At 33.4% G+C, this 20981-nt stretch overlaps 1 protein-coding gene and 3 pseudogenes across 1 annotated transcript; 3 read left to right on the top strand and 1 right to left on the bottom strand.

Moving 5' to 3' along the window:
- Positions 1-4520: 4520 nt before the first annotated feature.
- On the top strand, positions 4521-10390 carry LOC124913148 (annotated as a pseudogene).
- LOC124920440 lies at positions 10363-12166 on the bottom strand (annotated as a pseudogene).
- A 69-nt stretch (positions 12167-12235) lies between these two features.
- On the top strand, positions 12236-12936 carry LOC124920441 (probable transmembrane GTPase FZO-like, chloroplastic). The gene has a single exon (XM_047460931.1). The coding sequence runs from the start codon at positions 12361-12363 to the stop codon at positions 12919-12921; it is 561 nt and encodes a 186-aa protein (XP_047316887.1). The 5' UTR covers positions 12236-12360; the 3' UTR covers positions 12922-12936.
- Positions 12937-13001: 65 nt separating this feature from the next.
- LOC124913137 lies at positions 13002-20632 on the top strand (annotated as a pseudogene).
- The last annotated feature ends 349 nt before the right edge of the window (positions 20633-20981 follow it).

Genomic DNA, 20981 nt, shown 5'->3' with positions numbered 1-20981 from the left:
CATCATTTCTAATTCACAGGAACATCATATACCTAAAGCAAATGATTTCAGAAAATCTCTCATCATTTCTAATTCACAACATTTTTCTCTCACTCACCATAGGAAGATCATAAAAATGAAAGAGAGAGAGAGAGTGCGGATTAGATAAATGACCCTCACTCACTCACCAATAGGAAGATCATAAAAATGAAAGAGAGAGAGAGAGAGAGAGAAACCCATATGAGATATTTAAGCCCTAGCTAAATCTGAGTAACTTGATTTTATTTAATTTGTGTTTGTGACATTTAACCCAAACAAATAAAATCACTTTTTATAACAAAAGAGAAACTTCGATTATTGAAAATGCTTCACACCTTTATATATATGTTTTCCTTTAATTTGTTTGAGACCAAGACATATATATACATTATAAAAAACATCAAGCAACCTTAAACCCCTAAAGCAAATGATTTCAGAAAATCTCTCATCATTTCTAATTCACAACATTTTTCTCTCACTCACCATAGGAAGATCATAAAAATGAAAGAGAGAGAGAGAGAGAGAGAGAGAGAGAGCACCTCCGCCGGAGCACTAGCAACCACTGAACCACCAAGTAGTTAGCTTCTCCTTTTTCATAGCTTTTATGCATCAACATTTCGGGCTTGTTTGATTGTAAAATTGAATTACATATTAAATTAAACAAAATTATTATTTCATTAAATTGATTATAGTGTAATTTATTTATGTATTATTATTATTATTATTATTATTATTATTTAAATAAGTTTATAATTAATTTTATATATAATAAATATTAATAATATATAACTAATATTTTTTAAAGTAATCTATTATATTATTTGATATAAACCTTTAACTTTAGGAATTTATATTTAAATGTAAAATTTAAAACGTTTGGATTTTGGAGAGACTTAGAGCTTCGTTTGATGATGTGGTTATTGGCTTAAATCATGTTTGATTAAATTTAAAAAAAAAAAAAAAAAAAAAAAAAAAAATATATATATATATATATATATATATATATATATATATATATATATATATATATATATATATATATCAGTTTTTTATGTTTAAAATTAAAAAATATATTTTATTTTGTAAAGATAAATTAATTTTTAATAATTAAATAAAAGGTCATTTTGATATTTAAATATATAAAAAGAGTTATTAAATGATGGAAATGATTGATATAAAGATGGTTGAGTTTTGAATAAAATCTTAATAAATACTACATAAAACATAAAACGAGCCCTCCTTAATATATATATTGGACGAGTTAAGCTGAGCCCCCCAATAATCCACTTGCTAAGTGATTCCCATATTCATGTATAAATACTTCTTTTTGGACATCTGGGAAGATTGGACGTCATCAACATGCCTGTTTACAACAGACACATATTTAGTAGTTCTCTTGCCACAAGAGTCAGGAATTATGAAGGGAAAGAAGATATTGAAAGCGGCATGCAGCAGACTGTGTGCTCTGTTTCTGGTCAATATATATATACATTTGGCAAGGAATAATAAATAATAGGCCTAATGCCATTAATCAATTTTAGCTTTTCTTCCTTAAAATTAACCGATCACCATTACCTATTATTCCAAATTATTCATTATTTACAGCTTCTTTCTTTTACCACTCCATTTATGCGTGATGGAAAAAAAATAATCTCTCTAGAAGTTTAATTAGGTATCACCTATTATTTTCTTTTTTAAAAGAAACTGCATTAATGACATGCAACAAAAAAATAAAAATATAAACTCTTCAAATATCGACATTAAAAAAACTCAAATGGAAAAAATAGTAGTTTACCTCGTTACTATCCTTAACCGCCTCCATTTTCTGCTCAAGAATATAATATATAGTCACCCGATCGTCGTTATATTTGGAACTCTTAATTCTTCTACATAACGAGACTAAACTCCTTAACATCCCAAATTTGTTTCTATAAGCGTGTTTCTTTCCTTCTTAAACTTACTATTCCGAAAAGATCAACACATTGTCTTCAACTCTTTTTAATTTTCAGTTATAATCTCTCTTTGTTGGAAGAAAATAAATAAATTGTGTAAAGAAGGAGAAAGACCATTCACTTATTAGTTAATTTTACCCCCACTTTTTCACCTATAAATGCATACCTTTTTACCTCCCCTTTCATTTTCTAGTGGCAAAATGAGTGCCTCTCTAGGTTTTTTAGGTACCACCTAATATTTTTTCTCTTAATTTTTTTTTTCTTTCTAAAATTAATATAAAATTCTTCTTTGTATATTTGATAGAAAAAAATTAAACTTGTGCAAATTCAATGCGACACGTGCAAGATAAACAAAATTAAGTCAATATACTAAGTAGAAATAAATGAAACCCTCTTAAAGATCTTTGACAAGAAAACTCAAATAGAAACAATAAAAGATAAATAAAATAAAAATAAAAAGAGGAAACGATTAAAACCCAATATTCTAGTAGTTTACTATGATAAGAAGCTCAATATTTTTTCTTCCTTTCATCCATTCTACCAATAGTCACATAATCTGTCTGCATTTCGGCTCTACGTACAACAAGACTAAACTCCTCAACGTTTCCTTCTTTAAGCATGAATTTCTTCAATTTTTAACCCGTCTATTTATTAGTTACCACCTAGTAATCATTTTTTTTTCTATTACTTTCTTGTATAGATATTTTGTATATCAAACTCATTAAGTGGTAAGAGTTGTCGAGTTTGATTTTCATTAAAAACGTTTTAAGTTAAAGTTAGAGGTCATGATTGCGTGTTTAATACTTACTTTCTAAATTTAAAAATAAGATAAATTGTATATCACAACACTCTAACTTCTCTGCTTCTACTATGTTATCTTGTTCTCAATTCCAAACCTACCCACTTCTCTGACTTGCTCACTACTCTCATGTGAAAATGACGCGTAACAATGATCATTTTAAGTTGGAGTGAATATGATAAATAAATGTTAGGTTAATTTTCTAAGTTTATAAAATAAATAAGTTATAATAAAGTTGTTTGTGATACCATTGAAATGTTTACATTTAATCTTAAACATTTATAAAAATTATAAGTTGTGGTTTGAGTTATAAGTTTATTGAGCAATTTTAATTTTGTTGTTTGTATGATCATTTAACATTTATATTAAGAATTTAGAATTCAAATTACTTTCTAAGTATATTAATTTTTAATTTCAATGAACTTTACAAATTTTGCTTAAGGTTTTTTTTTTTTTTTTTTTTTATGTCGATAGGTTATGTTATTCTATGAATTGAATTGCTATGTTGTTTCACTATCATCTATAGAGTTTCGTTTCATGAATGGGCTTAACACTTATTGAAAAGTTGGTTAGCCGGTTAAATGCATTGAAAACGCTAAGATTTTTTTGAACTTTATTATTATATTTTGAATTGTATATATATTTTTTATAAATGAATAATGAAATAAATAAAATAAAAGTAGAAGAAGATTAAATAAAAGTACTAAATTGGAAGACAAATTTCATATAAATCTATGTTTAACTAAAAGTTGCATCATTCTTAAGTTAAAATAATTAAATATAGAGTTGATAACAAATTATCATGAGAATCTTCTCAAGAATATATATATAAATAAAAATATACATACATATTAGAAAATCTATTATAAGAAAGAAGTTTAGGTAAACACGATATAGTAATCAATTTATTTAAATCGATAATGTTAAATGTGGTTAATTTATTTGTTAATTTATTTTTCACTTAAAAGAAATTATTTAAATCATATACATTCCTAATATCAATTATATATATATATATATATATATATATATATATATATATATATATATATATATATATATATATATATATATAACACAATATTCTCAATTATTTTTTAAAAATTATTAAAAACTGTCATCCTTATCCATGGTGATAATTTTTTTAAAATTATTAAAAACTCTCATCATTATCCATGGTGATTATGTGCCTCAAAAACAAATAAAAAGTATTTGATGCATTGACATAAAAAAAAAAAAATATATATATATATATATATATATATATTAAATTAAATTATAAGATTTTAAGGCATAATATCTCTTTCAAACATTATAAGTCTTATTTGAAAAGACAATCTCAATTCTCATGTTCCCAAATTCACTAAAAAAAAATCTCTTAAATAAGATTTATTTCAATTTAACTATCCAAATGACATATAAATTGCATAGTCTATAAGTTATAGTACAATTAATAATTTGTTATAAATATATTCACGTAATGGTTTAAGAAATTTAATGAATGGATTAAATATTAAATTCATTCATTATAACCATTTGGAGTAGAAATGAGTTTACATGAAATTATTATTGTGATTTAGAAAAACAAATATTATATGATTGAAAAAATAATAAAATAATAAATGGAATTAAATTAAAATAAACAAATAATGAAAATAAACATTGCACGTGCCACCATCCACCACGTGACCAAGACAACGACAAATGTTTTATCTTCCAATTTTAGATTTGCGAAAAGAGGGGGAACAGAGATGGTGGGTTTGCGTTTCCCTTTCTTGTTTTCTCAGCCTCCGATCAAGAATCCACCACCCATATTTCCCTCTTTCTCTTTTTCCTTCGTTGCCTGTAACCTCGTCGGAGCCTGCACCGTCGCCGTCGCTGCAGTTTCCATTTCCAAGAAACCATCTAATCCAATCCTACAAAATACCCTCAACTTCTTCTTCTCCAATTTCTCTCCAAACAACCCTGTTTCATCTGGGTGGGGCTCTTTATCCCTAGCGTCAGATTCCCCGCCTGTCACTCAGACCAGAACTGGAATGACATTTCCATCGGTCATTGGGAATTCTCAGCGCCTCCTTGGAGTTGGGATGAGGAAGAAATGTCTCATGGGATTGAAGAACATCGATGTATACTCATTCTGTATGACATTCCTTAAGTTGATGGTTATTTGAAATTAAGTTAATTTCATGGATTTTCTGCTTCCTGATGAATAGAGAATCATCTAGGCTAGATTTGTGCTTTAATTGGATCAAGATTAAACCTTCGAATGCTACATTTAATCATCTACTATTTTATTATTTTAGTTTGTTTTTTTTTCCTCAAAAATATATACAAGGCTTAAGAAGTTTAATAAAAAAAAATGTTATTTTAAATATTATACCAAAGCGCAATTCAATATTTTAAATATATTTTAAATAATTATATATTCCAATATTTATTTAAAAATATTTGTTTTCTTGTTATCTTCCACACTGACATCTGACTATTTCCATTAGGTTGGTGTCATTGGGAATTTGGTGCATTCCTCACCTTCAATAAAGAAAGAAGTCCTGCTTGCTGGAGCGTTACAACCAGTCATAGAATTGCTGAGGTCTTAGTCCATTGAGTTGGTTTCAATGCTCATTTGTTTTAGCAAGTCTATTTGAAGCATGAATACTGCTAATTAGTTTGCTTAAGATACTGCAAAAATTATGTGCTAATTTACTACCTGTGATTTGCAGTTCCTGCTGCACAGAGAGCCAAAGGGAAGCAGCTTTGCTACTTGGACAGTTTGCTGCTACTGATTCTGACTGCAAGGTGAAGGAATTAGTGATAATTCAATCTTGTAACTGATGTTTGGTTTCCTATGTGCCATCTAATCAAGTAAAAGGTCTATTGTAGGTCCACATTGTGCAAAGAGGTGCTGTGCCTCCATTAATTTTGATGCTCCAGTCTCCTGACACACAGCTTAGAGAGATGGCAGCATTTGCTCTTGGAAGGATGGCTCAGGTACTTTTAGCTTTATGTGCATTTAGTTTTGATGCATTAGGTAGTGGAAACTAGACTACCCAACTTTCCAATCTTAGTGTTGTTATAGATTTCCTTTTTCCTCCATAAGTCGATTATGCTGTTAAAAACAAGAAAGGTAACCAGGAATGGTAGACGATCAATGTGCTGAGTCAGGGAACAAAAACTAGTATACCATATTGGCTGGATTGCTGTAAAATGATTATGTTCTCCAATATATTTACCACAGGCATGTACAAACATGTAAATGCAAAACTTGCAAACTCCTAAAATAAGGTGAAACATGAAATCTTATGAAGATAAACCTTTTAGAAATTTCTCTCTTATTTTCAGCCTTGTCCTTCCTCTGGAGATACATTCCCTTTCTCATGCTTTATGAAAAACATATGGTGCTGGGGGTTGCAAAGCATCTTCATGCCTCATGTCCAACCTTGTTTTCCTTTTAGGATGCACTGTTAGATCATCATGATGGTTGGTTGATACCGTGGATAATATTTTGGGTTTATTATGGTGTTTTTTTTTATCTGTTTTTCAATCAGACTAGCAATGTTCTTCTAATGTGATTGGTGTCTATGTAATTAGTATTCAATTGGAGCCCTGAGATATATTTAATCAAATCCTTTATAGTTTTCGGGGTTGCAAAACATCTTCATGCCCAAGTCCAACCTTGTTTTCCTTTTAGGATGCACTGCTAGATCATGGTTGGTTGATAGTCTGGATAAAGTTTTGGGTCTATTATGCTCTTTGCTTTTTTTTGTCGATCTGTTTTTCAATCAGACTAGCAATATTCTTCTAATGTGATTGTTGTCTATGTAATTAGTATTCAATTGAAGCACTGAGATATATTTAACCAAAGCCTTTGTAGTTTTCTTTTTTAAGTGATGTCATGGATACCGCTTATCTAGACTACAGACATACTCTGAAATGCATATTTGCTTTTAGGATAATCACAATCAAGCTGGGATTGCACACAGTGGTGGTATAGTGCCATTGCTAATGCTTCTTGATTCAAAGAATGGATCACTGCAGCATAATGCAACATTTGCTCTTTATGGTCTTGCAGAAAACGAGGTATAATTTCAATTGGGATATTATAAGAAGCTCTTTTTGTTGGTATATTCTTGGTTTAGTGCTGTAAAATGATCTATTGATTTGATACAATTATGCTGAGGAAAATTGTTGTGGATAGGATAATGTTGCTGATCTTGTTAAGGTTGGGGGTGTTCAGAAGCTTCAAGATGGAGAATTCATTGTCCAAGTACTTCCATTACTATAGTCTCATACCTACTGAGTAGTCAATAAATATTTCTGGAACACTTTCAATCCTTTAAGTAAGCAGATGGTTAAGCATGATTGTCTTCATTTATTTGTTTTGTTATCATCATTTGATGATTTTACTTGCAGCCAACAAGGGATTGTGTGGCGAAGACTCTAAAAAGATTAGAGGAAAAGATCCATGGACGGGTGAGTTTGTTTTTCTCATCTCATATTGAAACCTACTTGAACATAGCTGAATTGTTTCATTGTTAATTTTCTACAACATTAAAACCCAAATATTCTATTTGGATGAGCAAAGAAATATTGTGTCTTTTTCAAAATCAAGTCCTTTTTTATTAGACCTTTTCCAACCAATCTAGGGTGAGCAGAATCTTGCATTGTAGAACTCCTTTCATTGAAGATGGGGATTTATTCTATTAAGATGGGGATTTACTTATTAAACAGAGTAGTTTCATGGTTTGATAAATTTGACCCACAATTCATTACTCTTAATTAATGAACCTTATTTTATGATTGTGTTGATGTTTTACCTTTTCAAAACAAAACTTGTTAAAGATTTTGAACTTTAAGTATGATATATAAATATGTCAATACATATTAAAATTTACCAAAAAATTCTGAGTTGTATCATCGCCTCACTATCAACTTTGCTATTGCTTTGGCAGGTATTGAGCCATTTATTGTACCTGATGTGTGTTGGAGAGAAGGCAGTTCAAACACGAGTTGCTTTGGCCTTTGCCCATCTTTGTTCACCTAATGATCAGATAGCTATTTTTATGGATAATAATGGTGATTTTCTTTTTCTCTTTGCTTTAAGTTTTCCAATCTTTGCTGGCTCTGATTTCACAAAGTTGTTCAATGGAGCCTTAAAGATAATGATTTGTTTCTATAGGATTGGAATTGCTTTTGGAGCTTCTTGAATCAATTACATTGAAACAGCAACGGGATGCTTCAGTAGCTTTGTACAAACTGGCTACCAAACCCTGTTCCATCTCTCCTGTAGATGCAGCTTCCCCGTCGCCAACACCTCAGGTATAAATGACTTAACTTGGTAATCTGGTAAAGGCGTAAAAAGACAACTTTTAACCCATGAAAAATAATAAAATTACGTGGTAAATAATCTTCAGATATTTTTATGACATTGGTTCCACATTTGTTCAAATCAACTTGATTTATTCAGCACTTGGACTTAACTCATTCGGCACATAAAATATGAAATGCACCTTTAGTAGTACTCAAGAAGAATAGTCATGTTCTCATTGGTCTAAGAAATAGTTTTGGTTCTTTGAAGTCGTATGTTTTTTTTCTTGATATGATTTATTCAATGCTTAATGCAGGTATATTTGGGTGAGCAGTATGTAAATAATCCTACACTTTCTGATGTAACATTTTTAATTGAAGGTGATTTATAACATTCCTTTTCGTGTTGAGTTTAGTTATACATTTAATTTCTATTTTTCTCCCTGAGCTCATTAGAGGCTCTTTTCTCATCAGGGAAGCGGTTCTTTGCTCATCGAATCTGTCTCCTTGCTTCTTCTGATACATTCAGAGCAATGTTTGATGGTGGTTACAGGGTAAAGTGTAATTGCTTTTTATTTTCCCGTTCACAATTCATTTCTTTATGTGACTTTTCTTGATGGGTATAGATCTGTGTCCTAATGTTACACTGTATTGGTTATTTTTGCTCATTGGTACGCAAAATAATGACAGGTTAACCATTTATTTGGTCTATCTTTGATCTGTTTGTAAGTGTACCTTTTCCCAACTCAATGGTTTTAGAAGCTTACAAAAACTTGTTTGCAGGAGAAAGATGCTAAAGATATAGAGATCCCAAATATCAGATGGGATGTTTTTGAGCTAATGATGAGGTAATGAGCTTATTTGGAAACTGCTATATTGTCACAATGTCCATTACAAATCACCCCATGGAAAATAGCCAAAGTGAAATTGAAAATGTTTTTTTTTTGTGTAAGATTGTTTTCAGGATATATTTTTTAGATCATGATCTAAATTATAGATAGTGTAAATTCTGCTTAGATTTGGTATAAAATCATGATCCAAATTTTTTTTTTAGGGGATTGTGATTTAAAAATAAACATCAAATGTAGATTTTTCTTATCATGATTAAGATGAAGAATCATGATACCATATATATATATATATATATATATATTGCAAGTTCTTATCATTAATAACAAACAGGCATCCAGTTACAACAGTTGGAATGGGATTGATGATCTGAACTATGTTCGACCTTATTCTCTTTTGCTGCAGATACATATACACAGGTTCAGTGGATGTCAATGCAGATATTGCACAGGAGCTTCTTAGAGCTGCTGACCAGTATCTTTTAGAGGGGCTCAAACGCCTTTGTGAGTATGCTATTGCACAGGTAACTAAATGGAATGCCTCCATGTGCAATATATTTTTCGCTTATCATATAGAAGAGCTTTTTGACTCAAATTCTGAATATTTTATCTGAAGGACATTTCTGTAGAGAATGTTTCACTCATGTATGAGTTGTCAGAAGCATTCAATGCCACATCACTAGGGCATGCTTGTATCCCTCTTCATGCTGGAGAAGTTTGACAAGTTATGCACTTTGCCATGGTATGTAGATGCTCTCTTAAATTATAAACTTGCACTAAAGACTCGTTTTGTTTCCTCAACTTTAAAATTGGCTCAAATCACTTTCCACTCATTATTTCTTGGTTAATTCCATTACTGTCTGGTCAATACGCACATTAAAAGAGAATTTTAGAAATCGTGTAGAGATGATTTAAAACTTAAAACTTAAAAGTCTTTTGAGCGCATTTTGAAAAATTGAGAAAGCAAGATGAGCCCGTTGAGGAAGCAAAATGAACTTATTTCCTGTAGTAGAATTGGTATGTGGTATAAATCATGACATTTGTGTAAAAGGTCATTTGGAGCTGCTGGCAGTTGATCACAATTTTGAAATCTTGATGTGCAGGTACCCTCATCTCATTCACCGCATTTTACCAGAAATGAGAACTTACTTCGCAACTGCACTAACTACTAGACGAGTCCTAGTTGAACCGCATCAGTAGAATTTCTTAGCCCTTGGTCAAGTGGTATGGCATCACTCAAATCCACACTGTATATAATATATCTGCCAGTTATGTCCAAGAAGCATCATCAAGTTTTAATTCTGTGGAGCTGAGTTCAGGATTTTGGTATGGGTCATACGTATCAAGCATTAGCCTTAACTATGATGTAATCTTGTAAGGATGTAAAAAGGATGTTATAATTAGGGTTTAGGGCCAATGGTTGTAGATTTTGTAAACTCACTTTCCATCAATGAAGACATGCCCTTTATAAAACCTCATCGCAATAGCGAAAATGATGAAAATGTTATTATTCAAGTTGCAGAAACTGGTACTTTCAGTGATTCCAATATCTTGTCATCAAGCTCAAACTTAATAGCCTTCTTATCCCTTCCAATCTTCAAGTACTCTTCATATCGTTCCTTCAAATCCTCGGGAAGGTATGTTGTAGCTTTCCAGCCAAGAATATCGTTTGCAGCTCTCGGTTCTGCGTAGAAATGCTGCAAAAATAACAAATCATAACTGTTGCATTCTTTCTTTCTTACCTATTTCGAAATTCATTCTTACCATGTCCCTGAAAGGTTCAAGCCTTTTTGGCGTCGACTCCAATAGCTTTGGGATCGTAATGTACAATCTCAACCGGGAGACCTGCTGCTTTAGCACATAGTTTGGCCATTCCATCGAGTGTCACTGCCCGATCGCTTACACAGTTAAAAATGTTACCATTTGCGGCTGATGGGTTCTCAACTGCCAGAGTAAGCATTGATGATAAATCTCGAACGTGGGAAATGTTTGTCAATTGTAATCCAGATCCCGGGATTGGAACTGGTCTTCCTCTAACAATTCCTATTTCATTTCATTCCATTCCATCTCATTTATATAATGACCAATAATATGAGTTTTGTAAGGCAAAACCGATGTAAGCAACACTTACGATCGAAGAACCATTCCTCACAATCTTTGTTGTTGTCCAAACCGATCATGTATTGAGGACGGAAGCTTGCCCAACTGGTGAAAACCTTTGAAATGTATTTCTCCACACCGACATGACCCGCACTCGCCTTAACATCGTCCTGGCCAATTTAAAAAAAAAAAAAGAAAATTTGAGAACTTCTTGTAAAAATGTAGATTTTTTTTATTTTTTTTTATTTTTTTTATTTTATTTTATTGCATGAATACCCCTTCTATATGGGGAGGCTCCTCAGTTGGTTTGTAGATTCCAGCACTGCTGATGAAGAAGAAATGTTGAACTCCAGATGCTTTTGCCCAATCCACCACTGGCCTAAAAGAGAGAAATACTTATTTGAATTTGTTCATAAAAGATATCATTTAAGATCCTTAAATTAGACAAACCTGACAGAATCCAAGTCCTTGCCATTGTTATCCAATACAACATCAAATGTTTCACCTTCCACAATGTTTCCTACATCAGAAGGGTTCCCCCATACAGTCCGACCACCGGCGCTCACAATCTCCTGAAGAAAAAGACCCACAAAAAGTTCTGTTTAGTACTTAATTTTTTTTTTAGCTAATGGAGGATTGAAAACTTTGAATTCTTAACACTGAATCTATTGAATGGTGTCTTCTTCATCTTGTCAGATCCCTTCTTCACCAACGGTTAGAATTGTAACATCATGGCCTGAAGTAAGAAGATCTTTAGCAAAATAGAACCCAATTACGGCATGGCCTCCACTGTTGGTATTGATTATCAGAATCTTCTTCTTCTCCGATGTGCTGCTGGCCTTGACAGTGAAGGAGGAGAGAGATAGGCGCCTGGATGGAGCAGTGTTGCAGGTAGAGAGAGAGGGTGAGATGGAAAGGGAGAATGAGAGTGATGATTGACTGAAGAAATTACAGGGGAGATGGAAACAGAGGAAGAGAGACTGATGGTCGACGGAGGCTGGAGGTGATCGGAGAAGAGAAAAGGAGAGAGGACGGGGAAGCATGAGTGGCCATTGTTGGATACTAAAGCTTGATCCTTATGAGAACCAAGCAACTGGTATTTAGGCAATCCTCACAACTGTATTTTCACTCTTTTGATAAAAAAAAAGGTAGCATTTTTATGAAAACAAACAAACAAACAAACAAGACCCTCTATTGGTGGGCGCCATTTGAAGAAGGATAACGAGAAGATAACAAGCAATACCCAAACCACTGAATAAAATCGTCTTTCCTTCTCTCCTCTTTCTTCCTCATCAACTCCCAAAGGCGCAACCCACGAATCAGGCAAACCCACCTCCACATGTTATCGCTATGTGTTCAATCCACTACGGTTTACTCCGGGGCTTGTTCTCCCTCATTCAACCCCAACCACGACTACCCACGTCGCCGATTGCCTTCTCAATTCAGACTCCGACTCCGCCGAAGTAATGTCCATGTGTTCTCCATCGATCAAAGTGGTTACTTCCAAACCAATGTTAAGGTTCAGTACGACAGTTCGAAGAATCTGAGAACGTTGTTTCCCGGAGGTTATAAGCGGCCGGAGATCAAAGTTCCTGGCCTCGTGCTGAAACTGAGCGCTGATGAGTTACTCAAGGATAAGACTGCATTGGATAAGGTTGATGAAGCGGTGGCTAAAAGCAGCGTTGGGGTTGTTCTGCTTGATGGAGGGGATAGCAGCGGAGGGAGGTTATATGAGGCGGCGTGTTTGCTCAAGTCGGTGATTAGGGATAGGGCGTATCTGGGTATTAAGGAAAGAGTTGATATAGCGGCTGCTATCGGTGCTAGTGGGGTTGTGCTTTCTGATCAAGGTTTCTATGTTTGTTGCTTTTGTTTTTGGTTATTTGATAGCATGAGAAGTTAAGTTGGTGAAATGATCATTCTTTCTTTGTTTTTCATCTTGAAGATGATCATTGTTGTGATAGTTTAACATTCACAGAAAGAATGCAATTTCAAGAATCATATGCTTACTCACAATCAAGCTTTCTTTGTGGCAATTCATTTTATATGATCTTGCCTATTAAAGCTAAATTTGTGAATGATTTCATCTTGTTCTCTTCAACAGGTCTTCCCACTATTGTAGCGAGGAAAACAATGCTGGATTCAAGATCCGTTCTTCCTCTGGTGGCGAGAACTGTGCAAACTTCTAGTGATGCTCTAAGAGCTTCTAGTGCTGAAGGGGCAGACTTCCTCATATATAGTATTGATGCACAGAATCAAGCTGATGAGCTTGCTAAGTCTGTTTTGAACAGTGTAAATGTTCCAATATTTGTCGCTGGTGCTTCATTTGGAGTTGATATTTTACATTCCGAGGGAGCTAAGCTGCTCAAAGAAGGGGCTAGCGGTTTCGTGGTGTCATTGCGCGAGTTAGAATTTTTGTCTGGTGGGGTGCTTAATAGTTTGTTTCTATCAACATATCCATCAAATAAAGGAGAACTTCCTGAAAGCAAGCTCTGATAAGCTAAAATTGCTGGATGCGGGAAATGGGTTGCCAATGAGAAAAGGTATTGCTGGATTCAGTAAATTAGAGGAGAACGAAAAACTACTTCTAGAACAAGAGAAACTGGTATTGCTTGAAGCAATAGATATAATCCGCAGAGCTGCACCACTGGTGATCTTTCTATATTAATGTCTGTTAGTCATTGTAATAGACTCACTGTTGTTTTCAAGGAATATCTATTTTGTTTGCTTAACTCATATGGGGAACTTGAATCATGACTGCAGATGGGGGAGGTGTCACTTCTAATCGATGCTGTCACGCAGCTGGATGAGCCATTTTTGCTGGTTATAGTGGTAATTGTGTGCTGAATTTCGACAAAATTCTGGTTCAACGGATATGCATGGGTATTAGCTCCTTAATTTCTAATGACTCTATCTCTCTAAATCGTTGACGTGTAACAAGTGACTTGTTGTCTGTCACATGCATTTTCTTGACATCTAGTGTTCCGATATCCCCATGGTGCTCAAATATTCTCCAATGTATTATTGACGTTTTCATCTCCTATGCTTCACAGGATTTAGCATCGGGATATCTTTAATTTTTTTGGAGAACTAGAAAGATAAATTATGGTTGAGCATATACGCTGGATGGTAAATATAGTAAACATTAGTGACAATGTGGGAAAATAGTTGAGATATTTTTTTTTTTTTTTTTGGGAAAAATAGTTGACATATTTTGATGATACAAATAGGGAACTTGTTGCAGATAATTCACATTTAGAAGGGAATTATAGGTTTTTGGTTGCCTTTGGACAAAAGCCATTTAGGGTACATGTGAGTGCTTGCAATCTTGTCTTCCTGCCGATAATAATGCTTTGGCAAAAATGGTATGTTTACGATTTACAACAAACTCTGAAGTAGTTGCATTTATATACTAGTGGTTTGAATTGTTAGACATCAAAACTCTTGAGATTGAACAAAATGTGAACTTTTGACATACATGTGAGTAATGGATGAAACAAAATCTCGTATTGGAAAAAGTTTAAATAACCTTGAATAGATGACAAAAACGTATCTTTTTAGAAATCAATTTTTTATTGGATAATCCTTTCTCTTGTTTCTTGACACAGAGAGGCTTTACTAGCTACAGGGCATTAGAAAGAGTTTAAATAACCTTGAATATATGAGTGTTTAGTACTACAATCTTTTTTCCTTTAAAATGACATGGATTGGACAAGCATTATGTATCAGCTTCACTTTCGTTGCATTCATTCAGATATGTAACTTATTTGTGTTCTTATCATTGAAGTTTTTTTAATGTTGAGTGGAGTTTCTTCTCTTTCTGCATGCTTATTTTGCATTTAGATTCTTACTATAGCTCTTTGTAGAATCGTAGGCAATCATGTATTTCATCCCTCAATGAAAATTTTGATGTCAATCTTTTTATCACTAATCTTTACTGAAAGTATTCTTGTTAATTTAGCTTTTCGATTGATATTATCAGGGAGAATTTAATTCTGGAAAATCAACAGTAATTAATGCACTTCTTGGGAACAAATATTTGGAAGATGTTGTTGTTCCTACAACAAATGAGATCATGTTCTTGAATTATTCTGAAAGTGAGTCTACTAATCAACAACGTTGTGAAAGGCATCCAGATGGGCAACTAATCTGTTACTTACCTGCACTTATTCTTAAAGATGTGAGTTTTCTCCCTTTAATTAGTTTTATATTAGTCATCCCACTGTCACGAGCATCTAAAACTAAGGTGGTTTAAAAAGTAATTTTATGTTTTAATAGTTCCCTTAATACTTTAATAGTGCTTGCTATTTCCAAATTGATTCTTTGCTTCTCAAACTTGAGTTTAAGTAATTGATAGCAATATGCATATAAGGCAGGCTTGTGCACTTTTTTTCCTCAAAAATTGCCTTGGTGTATGTTTTACTACATGTTTTCGTCATCTGATTGTTGTTAATATTGCTACTCAATTGCTTGTTTTTTTACCTTATTGTATGATATGTGGCTTGAGATACTGAAGATACATAGGATCCTTATTTTCGGTCGTGTACAACTGAAAGTGTAGAAAAATGAGGAAAAGAGAGAAATTTTATTGCTTTGTGTTTTTGTTGTTGTGCTTCTTACATAAGACGTCTAGTGCTTAAATAGTAAAATTACATTTACAGAAAAGGAAATAATTAAATGGTAAAATTATGTAATTGATAATCAACGGTTAATTAGCAAATTAATTAGTCTAATTGATTGATTTACAAATCAATTAGTCTAATTGATTGACTGACTTTCTCAACATTCCATTCTTGGAATTATTTTTCTTTCAGGATAATTCTACAGAAAGCATACAAGAAGATTATGTATTTTAAGAAATAATGGTCAAACTACAGTAATTCATTAATGTTAAGGGCTGATTTCATATCACTGAGTATTACCAATATAAGAAACTTTCAGTCAACTTGGCTCTTAGAATAGATATACCACTTAAATGTGGATCTCTAATTTATATTTCACTATAAAAAGTTAAGTGTTATCGAAAAGTCCGGAATTAGTGCTACCCTGTCTTTTTCTTTTTGAATGTTGGAAGCTAGCATGACCCCACGGCCATGACTTCCACTTCAACTTAAGGCGTTCTAAGTAGGAATCGAACTCGTGACCTTTGGTCTCTTAGAAACCACTCTTATCACTTGAGCTACCTTAGTGGGTTAGTGCTACCCTGTCTTGGCACTCAGGACTTCTCTGTTTTGTTATGTTTTGTTATATATGTCATTCCTTTTCTTGGAAGAAGGGGTTAATGATTTGGCAATAAATCAAATTTGTAAGTAATTGCATATCTCTTTAACTATCAATTGATCTGGAGTGTATTTTCATATTGTTAAAAGTCTCCTTTTCCTGAAATCTATGCATATGGCTAACATATTTCTACTTCATTTGGTCAGATGAATATAGTTGACACACCTGGAACAAATGTGATTCTTCAAAGGCAACAGCGCCTCACTGAGGAATTTGTGCCACGTGCAGATTTGCTTCTTTTTATTATGTCTGCTGATCGCCCTCTAACTGAAAGCGAGGTATGATTCTATGGCAGCTTGAATGACATATTAAGCTCTCAAATGTCACGCCTTGAAAGACAATTGGACTATGATCCCTTGTGATGTTATATTCCAGTCTTATAATCTGATTTAAATTTATCAGTATGGTCCTGGGCTTTAGTTGCTCCAATTTAATTTTGTTAAGTTTCTCTACACCTGGTTTGCATGTTTTATTTCTTAGCTTGACCAGATGAATGAGTTTTCCAGTTTATTAAGAAGTTCTTATTAGCTCGTAGAGAAAGAAATGATGGACTTCCTGAATATGGTTGAATATTAGAAAACTACTATGTTAACTGTAAGTCGGTGGAGATCAGGTGTCTCCCATAGTCTAAAATTGGCTCAATTATTGTAAAAGCCAACATGAGTCTAGCTCATCTTTGAGGTGAAACATAGTTTTTTTCAAGCTGAACTCTTGTAAACATGGAAACAAGCTTGATGACCTTGGTTGCATAGCTATTGGAAACATAAAAGGGTTTTGCTTTCTGTTCTGCATTTATTTTGCTCTTATTTACCTGGACAATTACATTCTTTGTGCTTTCATTATGTTTTCAATGTGAAAAGTCGCATAAGACTAATATACTGACCATTGGCTTTTTACAATCTGGTAACTTGCTCCAGGAATAATGTGGCGATCAACTTGAAAGAGTATACTGTTTATCTTTATTTGTTGTATAGTTAAAAACTCATTAGCTCAGTGGTAGAGAGCAAGAATTCATGCGCGCAAGGTCATGAGTTCTAGTCTTCATATTCGGACCGTTTAACAGAAGAATAATATCTGACATGATCCTGTGTCTCACAAGTTTGCTCCATCCTGATACTTTTCAGGTTGACTTTCTTCACTATACTCAGAAGTGGAAGAAGAAATCTGTGTTTGTGCTGAATAAATCTGATCTTTACCAGAATGCTAGTGAGGTTTGTTTCCTTTAGTTTACAATTGTAATGTTTTCTCAGGCTTTTTATATGATTCAGTTATTATCCCATTGATTTAAGGATCTGAAATTTGCCTTTGTTTTGCTCCCCGCCTTTTCATTTGATGCAGCTAGAGGAAGCTGTTTCTTTCATAAAGGAGAATGCCCGGAAGTTGTTGACAACACAGAAGATGTAATACTGTATCCTGTATCTGCGCGGTCTGCTCTTGAAGCGAAGCTCTTAGCTTCCTCCTTAGATCATGAAGATGGCTAACAGTTGAGTACTAATCCCGATTGGAGAGTTAGTAGCTTTTCTGAACTCGAAAAGTTCTTGTACAGCTTTTTAGACGGGTCAACTGATACGGGAATCGAAAGAATGAAACTTAAGCTAGAAACTCCTATTGGTATAGCAGAGCAGTTACTCTGTGCTTGTCAGAATCTTGTAGATCAACAATTTGATGATGCCAAGCAGGATTTGGACTCAATACATGAATTAATTGATGGAGTGAAAGATTATACAAGGAATGTTGAAAATGAGAGCCTGTCTTGGAAAAAACAAGCTTCATCACTGGTTTGTTCATTGGAAATAATTAACTTTTTATTTTTATCTAGAATAGACAAGTTTGAAGCATGGCCTATTCTTTTCCTCAAAATATTAATTTCATTTGATTTTGCAGATTACGAGTACTCAGGAACGGGTGTTGAAGCTTATACAATCCACTCTACAAATTTCAAATCTTAATCTCGTCACAACATATGTTTTCAGAGATACATCTTCTCCAATGCCAGTTACCTCAAGATTCCAAGATGATATTGTAGCTCCTGCTATATCCGATGCACAAGTAGGCCAAGTTCTTAAAATTTTGTTCTGTTCCATCATTACTTGTATATTTGTTTCTATTTCCCAGTAGTTCAACTAAAAGGTAGAACATCAAATCATGATTTCTTCTACTTAAATGTGATATTATGAAAACTATACGTATACAATATGTAATCTAGGGTTGACAATACCTTAGTAACTACCGATAAGATGAGAGATTACAGGAGTAGAGAATGAGAATAATTGCAGATCAGCAATTGATAGGAAGAAGAGATTGAATTAGAAGAAGAGATTAGACGAGATGCAGAATGAGAATAGGAAGAGTTAATCAGGGTTACCTGAAGAGTCAATTCATCAGTCGTGGTTTCTATTCCAGTTAAGCAAGTATTTAAGGCAGAATCGTTCACCCTTTACAGGACTCTCTAACTGCCTTTGCCAGCTGGCCCTTCTGTTATAACTAATGCAATTACTCAACTGCTACAAGACCTTTCATATGCTGTGTAACAACTTATTCCAGACTAAAAACCTGCTGTGGGAATACAGCTTATTAACAACGAAATTACCGAACCTGCCGACTTCGTTAACAATCCGTCGACTTATTAAGGGTTAGAAAACCTAACCCTAAAATCCTCTCGTAACAAAATGTTCATGATAAATAAAATCATAATTTATTTTCCTTAATATTCATATGATATCTTCAATTATAAGAACATGTAACTAATATATACATAGTGATGACTTACTAGTTTCCATTGTTTTTCAAATGAAAAGTTTTCCCATTTAAAAAGTAATTTCCAGGGTTTTAAAAGAGAAATCCTTTAACAAGAAATGTATAGTGACTGAGATTGAATTTTTTTTCTGTTTTTTGCCTCGTACTAGCTTGACTTTGTTTTTTTGGTTAGACAATATGGTCTTTTAAACCTTCTTGGCCATGATGAAACAATTCACTTCTCCCAGTAACAATGTCAGTACAGTTTCTGTCATGAATTATTTTGAATCTTCCTATGGATTGTAGAAATTGCTTGGAGAATATGTGGCATGGCTAGAATAAAAAAAATCTCTAGAAAAAAAGTTATACAAGGAAACACTCGAGAAAAGATGGCCTTCATTTGTTGATCTACATGGAAGGACTCAAATTGAAGCTGGCGGGCTGCAGCTTGTGGGAGATTATGAACTCAGCATAAACATTATAAGGAAGTTTAGTGATGATGTCCTTTCAAAACTCTTTGAGCAAGAAATCCGTGAAGTGGTAAGTTCATGGTTCTTCTAGGATGGTAGAGCTTACATATTATCTATCTTCAGGATGATTCCTCACCAAAGCTTGACACCACAATGCTAAACTAGTTAAAAATGGACTTGAATTTTGGATTTATTTACTCTGGATCTGTTTCCAGATTAAGAAACGTTTGAAAACGTAATTTAATCAGAGACAGATTGAGGAATATTTAATGTTTTTGTATCTTAAAATGTATCCAAATACATAAACATAGACGAAACAATAAGTGTTTTCAAATAGGGTCTCATAATTTTCTGTAGAGGAAGCATTAAGTTGATGCTTGTCTGAACAGTCATGAAACAAGTTCTGAATATCAATGCAGATCATCAAGATGATATTTTTGATCCTTTTTGTGGAGGTATTTTGTACATGATTCTAATGGATTCTAGTTTATCTTTCTTCCTGTCAGTTTCTAGAAACATTTGGAGGCCTAGGTGCAGCTGGTTTGTCTGCTTCCTTTCTGACGTCTGTTCTACCAACTACATTGGAAGATCTTCTTGCCCTTGCCCTTTGTTCCGCTGGAGGGTAAATTACATTATCTAACATGTCTAAGACAATTGGTTACCTGTAGATTGTCATCTTGTGGTGAATTTACTGTGAACTGCTTTATGACGAGAATTCTGTTTTTTTTTTTTTTGTTCAGATTGTTATCGATTTCAAATTTTCCCACCCGTAGACAGAAGATGGTAGACAAAGTAAAAAAAGTTGTCAACAGTTTGACCATTGAACTTGAAGACGCAATGCAAAAGGATCTGGTGGAGAGCAGTAAGACTGTTGAAGAGTTTGTAAAAGTGATTGGCAAACCGTATCAGGAAGCAGCACAAAGTAGACTAGATAAGTTTTTGGAGACTCAAGGTAAGTTGACTGATATCGCAAATAAGATCAAAACATTGCAGGCTGAAATCCAAAATCTCCATATTTCATGATATAATTAATTAGTGACTTGTATGTTATTCTTCTTTGAAGCCTTCATTTATTTCCCTACATTATTGTAACAAAATATATATATAAATATATCTTTTCCAGACTCATTAGCGGTATCTTAGATTTCTTGGTTTCTACATGTTAGATTCTTGGTTGGGCATATTGGATGTACTGATGATTAAAGTTGAAGTTAAGAAAATATACAGAAGTATAAAGTTGCAGTCTCAGTGGGGTTTCAACACGTAAGTAAGTAGAAGAGGGGGTGGGTTTGAACACAAAAATGGTGGAACAGACCATCATGGTCAAAAGGTTTGTGTAAATGTATGTGCAAGGGCATATGCTTTTGGCAGCAATGGAACTGGATTCCTTGTTGGATTGCTTTGTGGGAAAAAAGGGCTTTTTGAAAAAGGTAATTTGAAATCTCTCTTTTCTTGATTCAGTTTTAGGGCTCTATGG

Source organism: Impatiens glandulifera, chromosome 1 (assembly GCF_907164915.1).
Source record: "Impatiens glandulifera chromosome 1, dImpGla2.1, whole genome shotgun sequence".
In the NCBI taxonomy this organism is placed as follows: domain Eukaryota; kingdom Viridiplantae; phylum Streptophyta; class Magnoliopsida; order Ericales; family Balsaminaceae; genus Impatiens; species Impatiens glandulifera.
Note: the sequence above shows the minus strand (reverse complement) of the source record. Positions and strands in the feature narration are given on the sequence as shown.